Raw genomic sequence first — 18,438 nt, 5'->3', positions numbered from 1 at the left:
TTGCGTCGTCGTCGCTTCTGCTGTTCAATTTTTAATCAACGGCTTTGATGGCGTCTTGGCAGCGCCTCCTAGAATCCATGCAATTTCCTGTTTGGCTGCGGACGAAGTCTGAAAGACAGGCGGCGCAAAAAGGAAAAGCGCCGAGCGTCGAAGGAAACTCAATTCAACTCGGCTGGTTGTCTATTTATAGCATTTTGGCCATATCCCACGGAATTCAATGTCAACAACACAGCCGGGAACCCAGTACAAATGGGAGGTGAACGGCAGGAGCCAAGGATTGGAGGTCGGAGGCCAGAGCCCACAGCTGTCATCCGCAAGTGGCGGCTTGGGCATAAACAGCTTAGTCGATCTCCCATCATCGACCATCGACCATCTACCATCAGTCAACCGATTAGAGCCGATAAAGTGCAGCATACTTATGGGAGTTGTAATTGAACTTTGCTCTCTGCGGGTAATTAAAAGCACACCATAAATCACGGCAAGGGGCAGGAGATGTGGAATGGGAGGAAAAGTCTCTAATTGAATTCAATCTAAGTCCGTCGGATGATGGTTATGAGAAGTGCAAAGGCTAGAAAATTGCAATTTTGTATATACCATTTTCAAGGTAATACAAAACTTTTAAAATTGATAAACAATTTAGAAACTATCACTTTTTATGTTACCTTTCATTTGCAATTAAATCATTGCCTGAAAGCTATTAAAATTTATGATAAAGTGCTTAACACTTTAAAGAGCAATTAAAACACCAATATGTAATAACCGTTTCAATTATGAGTTTTAAGCCAATTTTTAATAGGCATAAATTACAATTCCCCCATCTTATCAATACTTTGCTTACTGAGGTTCTAAGCTGTAAAAATAATTCATTATGTAAGCAATTTATTCGTAAAATTTTCGGTAAAGGCAAATAATGTGAAAAAGTCATTGAATTATGTACTATTTGTAATATGTGTTTTGTTTCGGTGAATGCACTAATACAAAAAAAAATTTTAATATGTAGCCAATGTTCCAGTTCAACCATTAATAAAAGTCTTTTAAATCATTTTTAAACAACAAAATATACTTATGTAGAATTCATGTTATTTTACTCATAAAATATACTGCAAATAAAAAAGAGAACATTCCCATATAACCTTTGGTTGTATTTGCATAGATCCGATATACCATTTAAGCCGGGCCCACACAACAAAACCCTTACGATGTCCCCAGTTCAAAGTGCAAAGGTGCAAAGGACCAAAAGAACGAAAAGGATACAACGACGAGGAGGGCCTGTGACGAGCCCAACTGTGGAATCGCCAATGAATCGCTGGTCCAAGGAGTACACCGGCCAAGACAATGGGGCCAGCCTGCACTCGCTTTTCGAGATTCGTGCTTCGGCTTTTTCGGTCCTCGGTTCTCGGAGGTCCTGTGAGCCTGCTTACGTCACAAAGCTGCGTAGGCGTCACCGTCGTGCGGCGCACCCATCGTCCTCGTCCCGCCCCCTTTGATTCCTCGGCCATATAGTTGCCCGATTCCTTGATTCCTCGGCTCATCGGGAGGCGACATCGTTGAAAAACGACGCCAGCCAGGCGGTGATTTTCTCCATATGCCTCACTCCCCCATCAAATCCCCATACCTATTACCATTTCCCATTTCCATATCCCTGCTCGAGGGCTCGCGCTCTGGTTTCCCCAACTTTCTGGGGCTGGGGGGCTATCTCCTGAATGAAAATCCGTGGCTTCGATTTTTGTTGTTGACGTAGTCGTCTCTTGAGTCTGCGCCTGCGCCTTCGCCAGGCAGAATCATCTGTTTCGCGTCCCCCCGGGCGTTCAAATCCCTGCCTGGCCACCCCCAATCCGCTCTGGGCCCAGCAAGTGCATTTGGCTTGTGGTAGGACCGAGTTGCGGACAATGGGGAGAGGGGCAAAGGTCCTGGCCAGACTCAGCTGTTTTCCGTTTTGCCGTAGAGTTTTTCAACGCAAGTGGAGACTTTTGGGCCATGCAACAAATTGAGTGAGCCCAAGCCGGCTTTTCGCGTGGAGACCTTCTACGAGCTTGGAAATCCCAACTATTTTTGTATGGGTTATACAACAGTCTTCAAATATTCATCATTTTATACTTCCTTAATAAACAATTAATTTATGTTATTCTAGTGTTGAAACGATTTATGTATTCATGGAAAATATTATAACCTGGCATAATGCTTAACAATTTATAGAAAGTTCCCTCTTTGGCAGGTGTACCGTAGAAGACTTAATTTATCATATTAAAAAAGTACTGTTAAAATGAATAACAAACTGGTATTTCCTTAAATTGGATTTTTATTAATTATTATTTTATCCAAAAAAGAATATTATAGCATCATTATGTCTTGAACAAGTGAATTCTGCTCGTTTTATTGCTAATCAAGTGTCTTCAAAAAATTGCTTTCATAGGCTAAACTCATTTTCTGAATGACTTGTAAGCATACAATCACCTTAGTCATGGAAACTTTGTCGCGTATACTCACCTTCTCGTCCATTCAAAACTCTCCACACGGTGGGCAAAATTCCATTCACATGCACCGAGTTTCCGATTCAATTCAATTCACCTCGCTTCGGTGCGGCGAATATATTATAGCTCGCTCGTAAAACGTAAAAGCCACAGACATTGTGACGACAAACAGGACTCGTCTTGGTCCTCGGTCCGCCAGCCACGCCCCCCGCCCCCAGCTGTTGAATCCTACATGGGGCGTGTGTGCAACAGCAAAAACAACGGCAAAAATCGAAGAAAAAACGAAAAGCGAAAAGCAGGCTGCAAGCAACGATGACGATGTCGATGTCGACTCTCTTCTCAGGACATTCTCCTTCATTCATGTTGGCTTTCACCCGAATCGACAGGACCTGCTCCTCCCCCTCCTACTCCTCCTTCTCCTCGACTTCCCCTACATTCTCGAATAGGGTCGGATTCTGGTCGGCGGCCTTAATGGCTTGCAACCTATGTATGTGTTCACTTTTATTCACATTCTAAATTCGGTGCTGCTGCATGAGTTGTGTTTTGGTTTCTGGCTTGGCTTTTGTCACCAACATGTGGGCGTCATCGTTTTTCGAACTTCGAAATGTAGGGGAAGCGACTCAAAAGTTCTTTGGAACTAAACGATCAGCGTGGTTTTCTTTATTAAAGTGGGGATTTGGAAAAACTTAAGAAGATAAGATGGGATTGTCTCTGAAAATGATTTAAGTACTTCGTACATAAAATAACTTAACATGCTTAACATAATTGGTTATTAAACTTCACCCACAAACAAGTCCTTGATGTTAACATAGATTTGACAAGATAAACTTTTTTTGTGCACAATGCAAAATTTTTATTTAGGAATATATGTTCAAATAACACTTACAATTAAACTACAAAATTTATAGGAGAAAAATTCGATTTCAAAATAAAAAAGAATAAAAAGACTTTCAAATCGAGTCATATTATAATAGAAAGTTTTATTTTTACAATCTAACCAAATAACTATGATTAAAGGATGGCTGCAAATAAATACATTTATGTTACATTATCTGGCTGAAGCGGTCCGATTTGGAATTTTTCGTCAGAAAATGGATATCAGAAATTGTGCTACAATGCCCTAACAAAACAAATATGAAATTCCATATATTTTAAATATTTATTAGAAGCGTACAACTATCTAAAAGTGGCTCTGTTGGCTAAAACGAATGACTCTAGTGAAATTCCCGCAAACTGTCTGCCAACTCACTATCACTATTTATCCTTATCTCGGGACTAACCCAATTTGCGGCTTCACTGAATTTTCCCACCATTGATTATGCAGGCAGGAAAACTCAACGTTTCCGGGTTTTACCTGTGAAAAGTGCACTGAGTGATTGAATCGGCGGCTATTTGGGATTAGCGGAGCCACAGCTGATGACGGCCAAATGGGATTACCCAATGCGATTCGAAATGGGGAAATGCTCCTTGGAACGAAGGATGCCGACGGCCCACGCAAAGTGGCGACCGCAAATCATATGGGAGCTGGGAAATGGGTAAAACGGGAGTCCGACGATGCCGGCTACTGATGGAAAGTGCGCAGGAGCAGGCGCTCTCTCTCTCGCTCCCTCTCTCTCGCTCTCTCATTTTCTTTGGGACTTCGGGAAAAACTCTACACATGCGGCTGGTTGAAAACAAGTGGTTGAGCGGTTATATGGCTCAGTATAGAGCGAACAGTCGTTTCGAGCTCGACTTTTTCCCGCTGGCCGAGTGCACAACAACAAGAAGCTGGAGCTGGAGCTGTGGCTGAAGCTGAAGCTGAAGCCCAGGAAGAAGCAGTAGTAGGAGCAGGAGAAAGCGGAGAAAGGAGAAAAAGAGAGAGAGAGAGAGAGCCGAGAGGACCCAGCAGCCAGAGGAGTGAAATTCGAGGAGGGGCGCAAAGGGAGTGGGTGTACGAGTGCCATAAAGTGGAAATACGAAACGCCTTGAGCGGCGGCAGCGACGTCGACTGCGGCAGCGACTGCGACGCCGGCAGAGGGACCCGCGTCAGGCGGCCAAGCAAAAGGCAGACAAACAGTCAAATCCTGCTGAGACGACACGACGAGTCCTTGCTCGTCGGTTCAAACGTGCGGAACACTCTTGGAGCCAGTCGAACCAAAAAACAAGACACAAGAACACTAGAAGCCAAGCTAGTCCACAAAACACCACTCACACACCACTACACACTTGCCCCCCAAAAATAAAAAAAAACAACAAGGGAAAGTTTTCACTTCAAAAATTATAATTAAAAACAAATACCAAATTTAATAACCAAGTCACCAAGTCGAAACAATATGTTGAAGATATATATCCTCATCCAAGTGCAGTGACTCGTGTGCAAAAGTTATCCAACCACAACTCCCCCAAAAAAGCAAAGAAATCAGTTCCAGTTAATTGTTCTCCCTCAGTTGATGGCTAACACTGTGAATTTTAATTAATATACAACAAAAAACGTAGTTTATATGAAAAAGCAAAACGAAAACTAAGTGCCGCAAGCTGAGAGCGCTAAACACGAAAAAGTGCTAAAAGTTCCTTAAACAAATATAAATAACAAAACGAAAAAAAAAAACAAAACAAAAGCAAAACAAATTATTGTTACAACTACTTATAAAAATATACAAATTATACATCAATTTTCTTTGCATTTTAAACAAAAAGTGTTAAAAAAACGTTACAAAAAGTGAACAGCTCAAAACGAGAAAAAGGGGAAAACCAAAGTGCCGCGGAAAAATAACTCTTAAGCCTACGAGAAAATACAAAGCCGAAAAAAAAACTGTCCAGTGTAGAAAAGTACGATAAAAATCAAATCAAAATTCGAATAGTGCCGACGGAAGACAGCAACTAGTTGTTAGCAGGTTTAGCCCTCAGAACTAACGAGGGCGGGTCGTCAGAGGCCAAGCAGGTTCAAGCGGCCACATACCCACATATACCTATACCAACTCCAAACTCTCGAGCCCCGAAACCCAAACTCCACGGCCAGCGTAGACAATTGATTATTGATTTTGTCTAAGGCAGCAGGAACTTCACAGCTTAACGCAAAACAAAACTTGGCAGCAGGGCAACAAAGGGCGACGAAAGGCGAGAAAAACAACGAAGAAGAAGACCAGAGGGAAAAAAACCAACACACACACACACGGAGAAACCGGAAAACTCGGATCGGAAAACTCCAGTGTTGAGGCCAGTGTTGTGCAATGCCAGGCTTAGGCCGGCACAGTGTTGGTCAGCGGAGTGGGGCCTGAAGACCCACAAAAGCTGAGTGCGAAAAGAGCGGTCTAAACTTAGTGACTAAGAAACAATTTAGAGGAAAACCCCCCTCAAGACCACCTGCCATTCTATCTCCCCCCCCTTGCAAACCCACCCCCACTGTAATTTCCCCTTTGGTCAACACCCCCGCCATCCCCCCCAAAGAACCGCCAAAATAAGCCGTCTAATCGAGAAGCTGCGACAGACCAACAAACGGAAAATGTTCTGCTCGCTGGCCCAGACGCTCTTCTGCGTCCTGCTCATCCAGGGCGGCCTCTATGCCCTCCACCTGAGCGGCAACGGGGACAAGTCCCTGGGCGAGGGCAAGGCCATCCAGGCGGTGCCCAGCCAGGCGTTGGGCCCCTCCGTCGGAGGAGCCTCCTCCTCCTCCTCCGCCTGGCAGACGGCTCCGTCGCAGCAGCAGCAGCACCAACAGCATCCCGGTGGATCTCCGCCGGGCGGTGGCTCCTCGCATGGCCATCCCAGGTCAGCGGCGGCGGCCGCCTTCGATGCCACCACCGTGCGGCTGAACAAGGAGATCGCCGACATGGCCCAGTTGGAGCGGGAAAGGCTGATGCTCCTGGCCCGAGCCAAGCAGACGGCGGAGCAGCCGGCGGGTAATGGCCATGGACGTGGTCACCCCTTCATCGCCGGCCGGATACAGATGCAGCCCAGCGAGGAGCTGGACGTCGGCGACTACCCCGCCCTGCTGCAGCAGGCCGCCCGCGGCTACATCTTCGGCAATGTCCAAAAGCAGCCGCCCACTCCGATCAGCCTGGAGCAGGACTACGAGCAGCTGCGAGAGCTAGAGAACAGGCCCGTCAAGTACTACGGCCGGGTGGTGCAGCCAGCGGAGCGGGAGGAACAGGCGGAGGCGCTCTACGAGCCACTGCACTCCTTCGGTGACTTCGATGACTTCTCGGAACTGGAGCAGGAGTCGGAGCAGGAGCCGCACTTGGGCAGCGAGGACGAGCTGCTCAGGGAGCTGGATGCCTACCAGTATCACGGGCTGGAGGAGGAGCCGCTGCCGGAGAATCCCTACCGCACGCTGGAGCAGCTGGAGCTGGCCGCACCCGATTCCCTGCAACAGCTTTTCGAGCAGGAGCAGGAGCAGCGAGATGCCCCCTCGAAGGGCATGCACACGGGCAAAGGGCACAATCCGGGAAACTACAACATAAGGGTGCAGCAAAAGTGGGCCCGGAAACGAAACAATGGCCAAGGAATCGCCCATAATCCCGAGGCGGAGAAGCAGCTGCAGCGCCAGATCTTTGCCCAGCACTTCAAGCCGCAGCGAAATGGCAAGCTATTGGAGCCCGCGGCCAGCAAGCATCTAAAGACCTCCAGTCGATCCGGCTCGAAGGACCCCGAAAAGGCCAATAACGAGCTGGGAGCTAGTGCATCCGCCGCTGGCGCAAATAAGCAGACAACAGGCGATGGACTAGCCAAACAGCAGACGGAACAGCAGTCACAAGACAAAAAGGATCCGGGCCACAAAAGATCAGGATCTGGATCCGTGGGATCGCCAGGAAGCGGCTACTTACCGCAGCCACCTGTGTCCCACAGCATAGCCAGCCAGCTGATGCTGCGCACCGCCCGCGGTCAACGGCAGTACGATGTGCCACAAATCGGTGAGTTTTTAGTTATATCTATAAATATATAATCGAACTATGGGTGTGGTGGCCACCCTACAGGGTTGCCATGGGGCAGTTGGCAATCGATGGAACCAATCAAACGTCGCTGGCTCGAACCTACGACCTTTAGCCGACTGTCTGGCATTAATTCGATCCAATCAATTCCCCCATGTAAAGCCCTAACTACCTTAGCCCAGAACTTTTACCTTTCATCGAATCAAAATTTAAAAATAATCAGACATGGCGTTTTGTTCTGGGGTTTGAGGAACTTTTAAATTATAAAACAGTTTTCAGAATCATAGAATCTAAAAATAGTGCTAACTATTTATAAGACATTTTTATGGGCTAGGGTTCATAATAACATTAAGAAATATTACCAAAAATGTTGCTATTTAGAAGCTAAAAATAGAGCCAGATATTTATAGGTAAATGTTTTAAGGTAAGAACTTTTACCTCCAAAAATAGAGTGAACAATAGATTGACTAAGTTTTGATACTGACTATATTCATATTTAATTGATAGCTTAGAAAGTTGGCAAAAAACCCTTTAAAACCCCCTTATATAAAAACGTTTGGTAATAATAGGAAATGATTTATTCACAAATGCGTGTTAGAGGGTTAAAGAAAGTCGGTCAATATCTCTCCAATATCTGTGTGTTTGATGTCGTGTTAAATTTATTCGATTCGAAGTGAATCGGATCGAGTCGAGGGGAAACACCGCGCTTGACCTCCTGCTATATTTCTCTTTGTGTCTTTTGTTTGGGGTCGAAAACCGAAAAGTAAGTCGGCCAGGTCCCGAAGGACAAGCCATAATCGCTCTATTTCCGTCCTTATTTCTTGCGGCAGTTATAAACGCGTATTTGTAGGTACACCTTGGTGTACTAGTGTATATCCTCTAGTTTTTGTTGGCCAACTCCTGCATATTTCATGATCCAAGGTGGTGCAGTTCGGCTGGCAATTTAATCCTTTTAGCCGGCCGGTGGGCGGTGCGGTGGGCGGTGCGGTGGGCGGCGGGCGGTGAACGGTGGACGGTGTACGACTAAGTCATCAATCATCTATCAGCGAGCGTTTAATAGATTGTCACTAAATCATTTGTCAACAATGGCCAAACACGGAAAAGTTTTTGCAGCTATTTTCGGCAGTTTGGCCAACTTTTCAGCCCGTTATTTTTGGCCATTGCATTTAGCAAATTAGTCGTAGGAAGGAAATACCGGATGGAGTGAGGCTGTATGGAAGTTCGTCCTTGGCTTTCCTCCATTTCGGGCCGTTGTTAATCACTTGGCTGGCTAAATTACTTTACAACAAGTTTTGATGGTCGCCATGAATACGGAATGCGCTTAGAGAAAGTTCGGAGAACGGTCAGGATCGGATTGGGGGGAAGACGACTGCTTTGGTCTCGTCCTGTCGGGCAATCAATTTTAATTTTTAATTAACACTTTCAAGTTTAATGGCGACATTGTTATGGCCGTGAGCTAAATGCGATTTCATTGCTGGCCAGCACAGAAATGGGGATGGTTGCTGGCCACTTCTATGCCAAGTTTTGAGTTTCAAAATCTTTCGCTAGAATTATCCACAATTCAGTTTACTCTGCTGGCAATTAAATATTCTGTTCAATTTGCTTTAATCTACAAATCTACACCAGCTCTACACTTTTATAATTGAAACCAAATTGAAGTAAATGAATTGAATTGCAATTTAAGTTAGAGCTTGTTAACTTTTTTTTTTATCAGAATCATTGATTTTGCTGACACTTTGGTCAAGTTTCTTTTTGTCCCAAACTTAGCAAATTAAGCATTGTCTTTTGTAGAAAGAAATACATAAGAAACTAATATAATTTAGTTCAAACTTCTTTGTTTCCGTGGCCTTACAAAAGTTCTTAGTTTTCTTGTCTTGATAACTTAAATTAAATTAAATTAAATCAATTAACTTTTTTAGTGCGGCAAAGGGCTAAGCCACAAGTAAAACAAAAGTGGGCAAGTTCCCTTGAAACAGATTAGCCAATTAAATTAAATTGAACTAGTTCATTATCTGTACCTTACCGGGTTTTCCACTTTTCTTTCTCGTCTTTTGTATCTTTCCATCATTGAACAACTGATTTGGCAAGGTTTTTGCAGATTGAGAGATGTACCGAAAATTCAATATGAGACAATCAATGAGTTTTCATTTTATGCGCATGTTTGCACAATTTTCCTCATTGTTATGGCTGTCGTTGCTTTCCCTCTCACTCTCGCATTTTCTTATTTCGAATTTTTCCTTGCCAGCAGCTCCGCTTTTCCCACATTTCTGCGTCCGTATGTGTGTGTGTTTATTTCCGCATAACGTCATCAAGTGTCAGCTGTGAAAACGTCAACGCTTTGCCACCCGTCGCTCCTCACTTCACACTTTCGCTGGTAGTTGGTAAAATTACAATTGTCCCTAAGTGTTTACACTGGAAAACGATTATACGGATAAAAAGACATCGCCGTGAGAGTCCACACATGTGTCAAAAAAAAAAAAAAACCAAAACACGGTAGCCCGGGATAATGCGTTCGTGTTCTGCGGTGTTTAAACACTTACACTTTTTAAAAATCCCTGACAAATTTCATCATAAAAAGGAAGTTACCGTAGTTTTTGATATTTCTTTTAACTATAAATAAAAAACTTTTTACATTTTCGGTATAATCGAAAAGCAGTATAATATTAATACAACGTACTTTGGTTAGGTATATATATTTTTGTGTTAATTTATAGAAAACAAAACAATTAAAGAGTAAACATTTTAATGGAATATAAATCTAAAACTGACATAAGTTCAAAGTAACAGGACAGAACTTATTTCGTTAATCCATCTTAAAAGTAAATCGATTTTCTTGCATTTAAAACCATACTGCTTTTAGGAAAAATGTTTTTCTAAGTACCCATAAATTCCGTTTTCGGTTGCTGGTCCCTAACGACCAAAAGAGTTTGCTCCTGCGCCACAAAAAAAAAAAAAAAAAAAAAAACAAAAATGGGAATACGCTCCCGAAAAAACAGAACTTCAATAAACCCGAAACACATTTCCCGGGAAACCTGCGGCTGCGTTTACAACTTGACATCATTAAAACGCGTTCACAATTTACGATCCTGCTGGTCCGGTTTCCAGCTAATTTAGTAACAACACCCAGGGGGTCTGAGGCGACCAAACCGGACAGGACGCCTCCGTTTGACAAGTCCTGGCTCCCATGACCACGCCCACGCCCATATCCTGTGCGTGTGCTCCTGCGGGATTTTGTATGTATATGTATATGTATATGTATATGTAAATGTATTTGTAGATGTATAGTTTATGCGCACGCCTTTAGTTTTTCCTTCACACTCAAACCAACATTTTCATACCGTGGCGGTTGATTTAATTTGTAATTTGAGTACCGCTCGGTCCTCAAGTGGCCACTTGGCGGCGAAAAGATCATCGATTTGTGGACCTTCCTCATCGACGTCTCCTCGCTCCTGTCAAATATTACGCAAATTAGTTGGAAATGGATATTGGAGATGCGTCTATCAGTCTGTCGGTCTGTCCGTCTGTCTGTCAGAGGCACAGCCCCCGACCTTTTCCCATTTTCCGCGTCACAAGAATGAGCGTGGGCGGCTGCAGGCGAGCGGGTGGAAAATTTTACTACAGCGACAGGTTGTCTGCCGCAACTTGTGGGTTCCACTCAGTAGTTTGTTGTTGTTGTTGTGTGTGTGTGTGTGTGTGTAGCTCAGCGTAATAGGCGGGAATGGATATGCAAATGGCCGGTTTCCAGGCCACTCGACGACCAGCGACAGATCAGACAAATTGAGACTTCGCAGACAGATTGGTTGCCTTAGAGATCCTTAACCATCTTTAATTTGTTTGCTAAGAATTTCATCGCTGTTTGAGGGAATTTTATTAAACATTTTTCCATGGACCTTTCGGACTTTCCGTTTTATTTAAATAAAATTTCCTCTTTTTTTGATTTATTTATGGATAGATATTTCAACTCAAACTCAATTATTATGAATGCCCATAAAAAACCTATTAAATGTGTAAGACACTTGTGTTTGGCGATACATTTTAATATAAACGGCTATTAGACCTTGCATTTTAATTAATTTAATGACAGATTTTTTACTACGACCAAGTCCTTTAAAATAAAACCTTTTTTGTCTACCTAAAAACTAATTAAATTAATTAATTAATTACGGTAATTGTGGCTTTTAAAAAAGGAGGCTTTGAAGGGACGTATCTGTAACAATGTAGTACGTCAAATCCATCGACATTTTACGTCAAAGTTCTAACTTTAACTTGAGGATTTTGGGTTTTGGATTTTGTTTTTGGTGTTTATTTTTGGGCTGTATTTTGGGGACATCTTGTTGCGTACGCAGCTTGCCCTTTGACCTACAAAAGAATTTATTTGACATCAATGCCAATGGCGAGGTACTGTACTATATACACTTTTGACATTTTCTGAAGGCGCCTGAAATATTCTCGCTGCCACTTTGCCCATTCCCCTGGTTGAATGATCCTGCATTTTGGGCCCTAAAATCTACAAACTGGCCCCATGGCTAATTAGGAGGCAAGGACCCATTTGCATTTCGGCCAAATGAACTGGAAGCAACGACGCCCCGGTCACGCCCACACACTGAATTTGTTAATGAGGTGGACACTGAGTTTCGGCCCGGCAAATTAGTCTTTTGACTTAATGCACTGGCCAAAAATAAACAGAAACGTGCTGGAAGTAGATGAATCAATAAACAATGACATCATCGCCAGCATCCAGCAGTCATTCAGTTTGACACTTTGTCAGTTTGTCAATCGGTGGGGGGGAAACTTTAGACCCTCTGAACTGCATATATAATTGTGGCACACGACAACAGCGAAGCTGGCGAAAAATATTTACATTAGCGTAAGCACAGGACGAGTTGGGATGTACTGTAGGGGTTTGAAAAGATGGGGCCAAAGGACGCGGCCATTGAGCAGGCCAATTGTCTGGGTGAGAGTGTGCGTGATGGTGGCTCATTCAGCCAGTTTGACGACAGCAGCATCACCACAAGCAGCAGCCCAAAAGCTAGCCAAAGTTTTGCTTTCTTCTTACGTCACAAAACATTCGTCTGGTTGTCGAGAGACTGACACACTTATACCCACACACCATATACCATATACTATACACTATATAGTATAGTACTCTATGAATCTGGCCAAAGTGGCTAAAGGATTGTGGCATGCTGCTGAATAAACATGGCCAAATAGCTGCGAGCACTGCATAAATATCAACTATGGGGCAATAATGAACCACACCAAGGCGGAGATTTTTGGCCGAAAATCTATAATAAGACACTGGAGACCGGGCCAAAGCATACATATAGTATATGATGTATATAGTATATCCTATTTGGCCAGTCAGCTCTTAGTCATCCGTAATGAAGAGCGAAACGAAAAGCAGAAAAACAGAAAAAACCAGTAAAACTCTTCGGCAAATAAATGTGGCTGAGTAATCGCATGAGAGTGTGTGTGTTTTGGTGTGAGTGTTTGTGGTAGAATTTTTTAGTCAATGAAGCGTCAAGGACTTTTTGCTTATGATATATTTACCGAGAGGGGCGAAAACGAGGGAGCCTGCGAGTCCTTAGCCACAGAAGATGATGCAATGCAATCAGGAGGAGGCGGCAGGCAAGAAAGTGCGGCAAGTAGTGCCATAGTAGGTATCCTGGCTGTATCCTTCGCGTGCCTAATGAGTTGTGAGCTGACGCGGAATTTATGAATGAATTGCGGAATATGATAGAGTCTTAGAGAGAAAGAGGGAGACAGAGAGACAGTGAGAGAAAGAGAGAGCTAAGGACGAAGGCTCATCAGGCAGCGTCCTTTGCCATTGTTTCAGCTCCAAGTGAGCGTAAAATTAACCAAGTGTTAGCAGCTTCACGTAATTGGCCTGCTTTGCTTATGAATAATGCTTTATTTATTGGCCATACTTAGACGTATTCTTAGATGTGTTTTTGGAGGGAGACAATTGTGTGTATCGTTGTTTGTCTGCTTTGCATATAAATAATGAGTTATTTATTGATTATACTGAAACGGAATTTTTGTATAAATATTATATATAGAAAAAGACAAATATAATTATTATGTAACCTTAGGCATTTTTTAATTTCCTGAATACTAATTTACATGCTTCTCTGGTTTTTGATAAAGACTAAAGTTCATCTGGTGTGTCCACGCAAATTGCAATTTAATTATACACTATTTATTTGTACAGAGATCCGCTTGGCATAATTGGTACTGAAAACCTGAGCATTTTAATTGGCTCATCGTCACGTCGCCAGTCGCCAATGACGCATGTCAGCCACGGTTTCTGAAAATGAAACTGAGCCTGAAACTGAATTTATCATGGGCTGAAAAAAGGTATTGCAAATAAGTTAATCATTGGCAAAAGTATAGAACGTGCTGGAATTTAAAAATTATTAAAAAAAAGTTAAAAGGTAAATAGACATTGGATTATATTCACAAATTACAAATGGATGATTGCATGTATATTTAAAACAATATTTAAAGTCCAAATTGCAAATAGTAGTAATGATAGCTATATAATCAATGTTCTTTGTGACGTCATATCCGTATTTTTTAAAACTCTTAAGTCACCTTTTGAAAGTTATATAAAAACCATTTTTGCCCAAATTTAAATTTAAATTAGTTTTGAAATTGTCACTAGGTCAAGCACTCATTTCTAAAGAACCTTGTCCCTTGTCTATCAGCCTTTTGGAGTGAGTCTCTTTCCCGGCACATAGCAGAACTCCTCCCCGAACCCCTCATGGAACCCAAAAGAGTTGAGTGTGACCTCCGGGGACTGTGACTGTGAACTACGCAGATACGCAGTCGTCGGTGTCCTTGAAAATGTCGAATGGTAAGGGCAATTGGGTGGAGGGCCCAAAAAAGACCCAATAACAATTGCGAGGATACAAATTTGGCTGGCAGACTGGCACACTGGCAGAGGGCTGGCTGAAGAGGGTCTACACACACAACAATGACATATGCCGGCAGTCTTCGATGGGGACTGGATGGGGACTCCAATTCACCCATAGGGATTGGGGCTAGTGGCTGCTTCATGTGCGTCACAGGTCATGGAAATCAAACGCAATAAAAATCCATAGACCAACAGTGAAAACTGGAGCAGTCGTTGTGTGTGGCTAGTGTAAGTGTGTGTGTGTGTATGTGGTTATACTTCTAGCAGGCACTGTAGGCAAGTGCATAGTCATGCTAATGCAAATTATGGCTTATTTAAGCCGACAGCATCAGCATCAGGGCCTACTTTAAGGTGCTGGCTGCAAGACTGCAACACTTCAGCATGTCGCATGCATGGCAGAACTAAAAACTGAAATTAAAAAAGTGGAAAAAGCACTGGAAAAGTAGCAAAGAAAGCGGAGAGCTCTTGGCCAAGTTGGGATGGGATGGGATGGGGGGGATTGGTGTTAGAGGGACCAGGGGATCGGGAGAGCTGCCTACTTAAAGGCTTCCGGGCCGGCAACTCGCATCGCATCAGCCGTGCATAATGAGGCTGGCACTCTCACACAGCCGCATGCATAATTTAGCAGCAGCTCGACGGTCTAGAAAAACAGATACGCCGGATGGTGTGGAGGTGTCCCTGGGGGGCAGGAGCTCCTCAGTTCCTTCGCAGAGTACTCAGAAAGAACCGGAGAAAGACGGCGCTTTTCTTCCAGAACCAAAACCGAACCTTTTTTTCCATCGCTTCGATCTAGCCGCTCCCCAATTTTCGCATAATCATCGTCATTGTCGTGTAATAAGCGAAATGGCTTGGGTTTGGGTTTGAGTTCCGAACCGGTCCGAAATAATGCAATATTTATGCGGGGCTTTGTTTATTTTAATTCGTAAGCAATTTGGCTGAAAGACATAAAGGAAGAAATTATTATTGTTATTTTAGCGCCACCCATCCGCCCACGCGGCCAGTACCTGCAGACACTTTTCAATCAATCATTGGCTTCTGCCGCTATTACTTTCGCAACATGTGTGCTGGTCCATTATTCTTTCCCATCAAGATAAGCACTGGAAAAACATTTCTTAGAATTAAGTCTTATTGGTTTCCTATCGAAATTGTTTACAATTCATTTTTATAAAATATAAATTGGATGAAATATAGATATAGATAGATATTTTAAAAAATTTTATTAAGAGCTTGATTAAACTAACATCAACATTATTAAAATTTCATTTTTGACATTATTTTAATTTTTAAAAATTAAAGGAAATGAACCAAACTCTATTAAAATGTCTGAAAACGTTTTGCATATTTCTAACCATACTTGTTCGAAATTTTTGCTTGTGCATAATATTTGAGTATTTGAAAGCCAGGTAGCTGGCAAAAAGCAAAGCAAACAGTTGTCGGAAAACGCTGGCTAGAAATGGAAACGCGGAAAATGGGCAGGTGAAAAACGTGAGCTGGGAAATAGCAGGCCAACACTTGTTGCCCGCCGCAGACCTACAGCAAATATCGCGCCACACCTGTCAGGGAGTAGAAAATACAAGAAAAATTCGGGTAGATAGGAAAAGCTGAATGCCGGAAAAACTGGAGAGGAATACTAGATGGGAGTGCAGTTGTTGCCCAGGGGGATGCCAAATTAAATTGACCTTTGACAGTGTGGACATAATAAATGCTGCAAGGATGATTCGCTAACGAAGCAAACGGCTGGCCACATCTTTCGGCTCGAATAAATCCAGCTCCAAGCTTAATCCAGAACGCAATGTCGGCGGTTAAAGGCTGGCGAATAAACGTCCGGATCTGTCACCGCCTGATTTCCCCCGCAAGCACAGGGCTTTAGTTGAAATTGACAGCTGGTTTCCAATTAAATAAGATTTATATGTTCCCAGAAATGTTGTGAGAAAACCTGAGAAAGCCTGAGAAAGCCTGAAGAAAGCCTGAGCAAGCAGAACCCGCACACATCTCTGTATCAATCTCAATGCTCGCCTCCACTGTCTCCATTGCGAATGGAAGTTTCTGCATTAATATGCCAGTAGGTGACTCCACCAAATGACCTCGGGCTGTCAATTCGGGTCGTGTGCGTAGACCAAATATAGCCACGAACTTTGCTAATGGATGCACACCATGTCAAATTGAATTTATTTCGAGCCCCAAAATAATACGCCCAGAGATTCCTCATGTTTAATTTATTGTCTGTCCTTGTCGCTTTACATTAAGCAGGTGAGTTGACAAAAGACCAGCAGAAGAAATCGTTCGGAAGGTTTTTGAAGGTTGCTCCACCCTACATAGGATTTGTGGTCCATGGTTCTCTTTCTGGCTCTGGTTTCAGGTGGAGCCATGTGTCTGTACACCATCTCTATGTACATCGACATCCCAACCAGCAACTGTAGCATTCAGAGGCATCTATCTTTATCTATATGGCAACAAATATGCGAAGGACAAGCAGCTTGAAGAAGCTTAGTTTTTTATGCAGAGTGGGAAAAGTATTTAACATTTTTTATATAAAATATATTTTTATTTCTATTATCAAATTAAATGCAGATATTTATCTTATTTTGTTTTTGATGGTTAACACTATCCCAAAATATTTGTGGTATAAAACATGTCTAAATCTTTAGAATTTTCCGTTTCTTAGTAGTATGTAGTGTATACCTTTATTTATATATATATAATTATATTATAAAATTAAATTCTGTTTTCGTTGGTTAACTTAATCATTAAATATTTGTAAAATCCTATATTATTTCTTATTTCTTACAAATCTTCTGTTCGTTAGTAGTATGCAGATCCTTGTTGGTACTTTTTCTGTCTTTAAAGGGATTTTTTTAAGAAATTAAAAAATATTATAAGGTAATAAAACTAAGCAGATCTTTTCTCTAAGTGCTTTGGGGTAATGAGGTCACAGAAGTGCCGATACGCACTTTCTGTGCAATGCTCGATGGACCTAGACTTACATAATTCAATTTGCGCGACACTAGCTAAATAATTTATTCTAGGTGCGTCAGTGACGTGGCCAATTCGATAACGATTCCAAATCGAGTTTGGGCATCCGTAGAGCCATCGCCAAGCAAGTCGTTGGCGTTCTGGAAAATCACCCGCCCGACGGACAGGACACCCACTCATTGGGGCGTCCTGCCATTGTTTTCCAATCAAAAACTAAACAAAACGCAAACACAAGACCCAAACACTTGAGCCACTGCGTAAGCCATAAACAAACACGGCAGAATGACAATGTGAATGGGTTTTGGCGGGGGTAGTGGTAGTGGTAGTGGGCGGTTGTAGGATTGCAGGACTGCTGGCTGAGCTGGTTCTGGCCACATGAATGGGGACTTGGCCTGGCTGTGACAGTGGTCACAATGCGAGGGCTGCCAGCAAAACAAAAGCCATTTGGATCGCAACGATGTCCATGAATGGACAATGCTTGGGGAAGGGGCGGAGTGGAGGGTCAAAGGGGAGAGGTCAGATGGTCTGGGAGGCCTGTCTCCGTTAAGAACACAACGAGGCGTGGGACATTTGAATCCTGCTAGGGTTGGCTCAACCATTCACTGGCCTGGGATCTCCAAGTCATTGCAGTGATTTCCAAAGTGCGACATTGTGCCAATATCACTTCAAATAATCAACTTAGAAGGCTATAAAGCTATTATAATAATAACAATTCAAATAATAGGCTTACCAAAACACTATTCGATTAATAAGCTGCAACAGAAGCAATTAAATTGATTCATTACAATGACAATGACAGCTTTATTCGACGGTAATTAAGTTATGTTGCTTTATGTGATTAATTGCTATCAGTGATACAAATTAAAAGTAGACACTTTTAAATTGCTTAATGGATTCAAATTGTTTCACATTCTTTATTCATTACATTTTAATATTTGAAATTTTATTAAACAACATCCGCTGTGGATTTCACAAAAAGTCCCTGTTTAAATGGACTGAATATTGGCAAGACAAAAAAATGTACAAAAAGTTTTAAAAATATATATCTTGGCAGTTACAAGTGTGCATTTTTATTGAAATAAATTTATTTGTTTCATTTTTGCGTCTTATGCAATGTAATTCCTGACTACTTCATTTCGTTTTATATTGTACTCAATGTTGTTGATTGATA

At 42.6% G+C, this 18,438-nt stretch overlaps 1 protein-coding gene across 1 annotated transcript in view; it reads left to right on the top strand.

The window, feature by feature from the left end:
- Positions 1–4,187: 4,187 nt before the first annotated feature.
- LOC108144513 overlaps positions 4,188–18,438 on the top strand; it is a 29,617-nt gene continuing 15,366 nt past the window's right edge. Inside the window, exon 1 of the mRNA XM_017269452.2 lies at positions 4,188–7,360. Within this exon, the coding sequence (XP_017124941.1) occupies positions 5,953–7,360 (1,408 nt within the window). The 5' untranslated portion in view covers positions 4,188–5,952. The remainder of the gene's footprint in view (positions 7,361–18,438) is intronic.

Source organism: Drosophila elegans, unplaced genomic scaffold (genome assembly GCF_018152505.1).
Source record: "Drosophila elegans isolate 14027-0461.03 unplaced genomic scaffold, ASM1815250v1 contig_183, whole genome shotgun sequence".
Lineage (NCBI taxonomy): Eukaryota > Metazoa > Arthropoda > Insecta > Diptera > Drosophilidae > Drosophila > Drosophila elegans.
The sequence above is the reverse complement of the archived record's forward strand: the minus strand, read 5'-3'. Positions and strand labels throughout refer to the sequence as shown.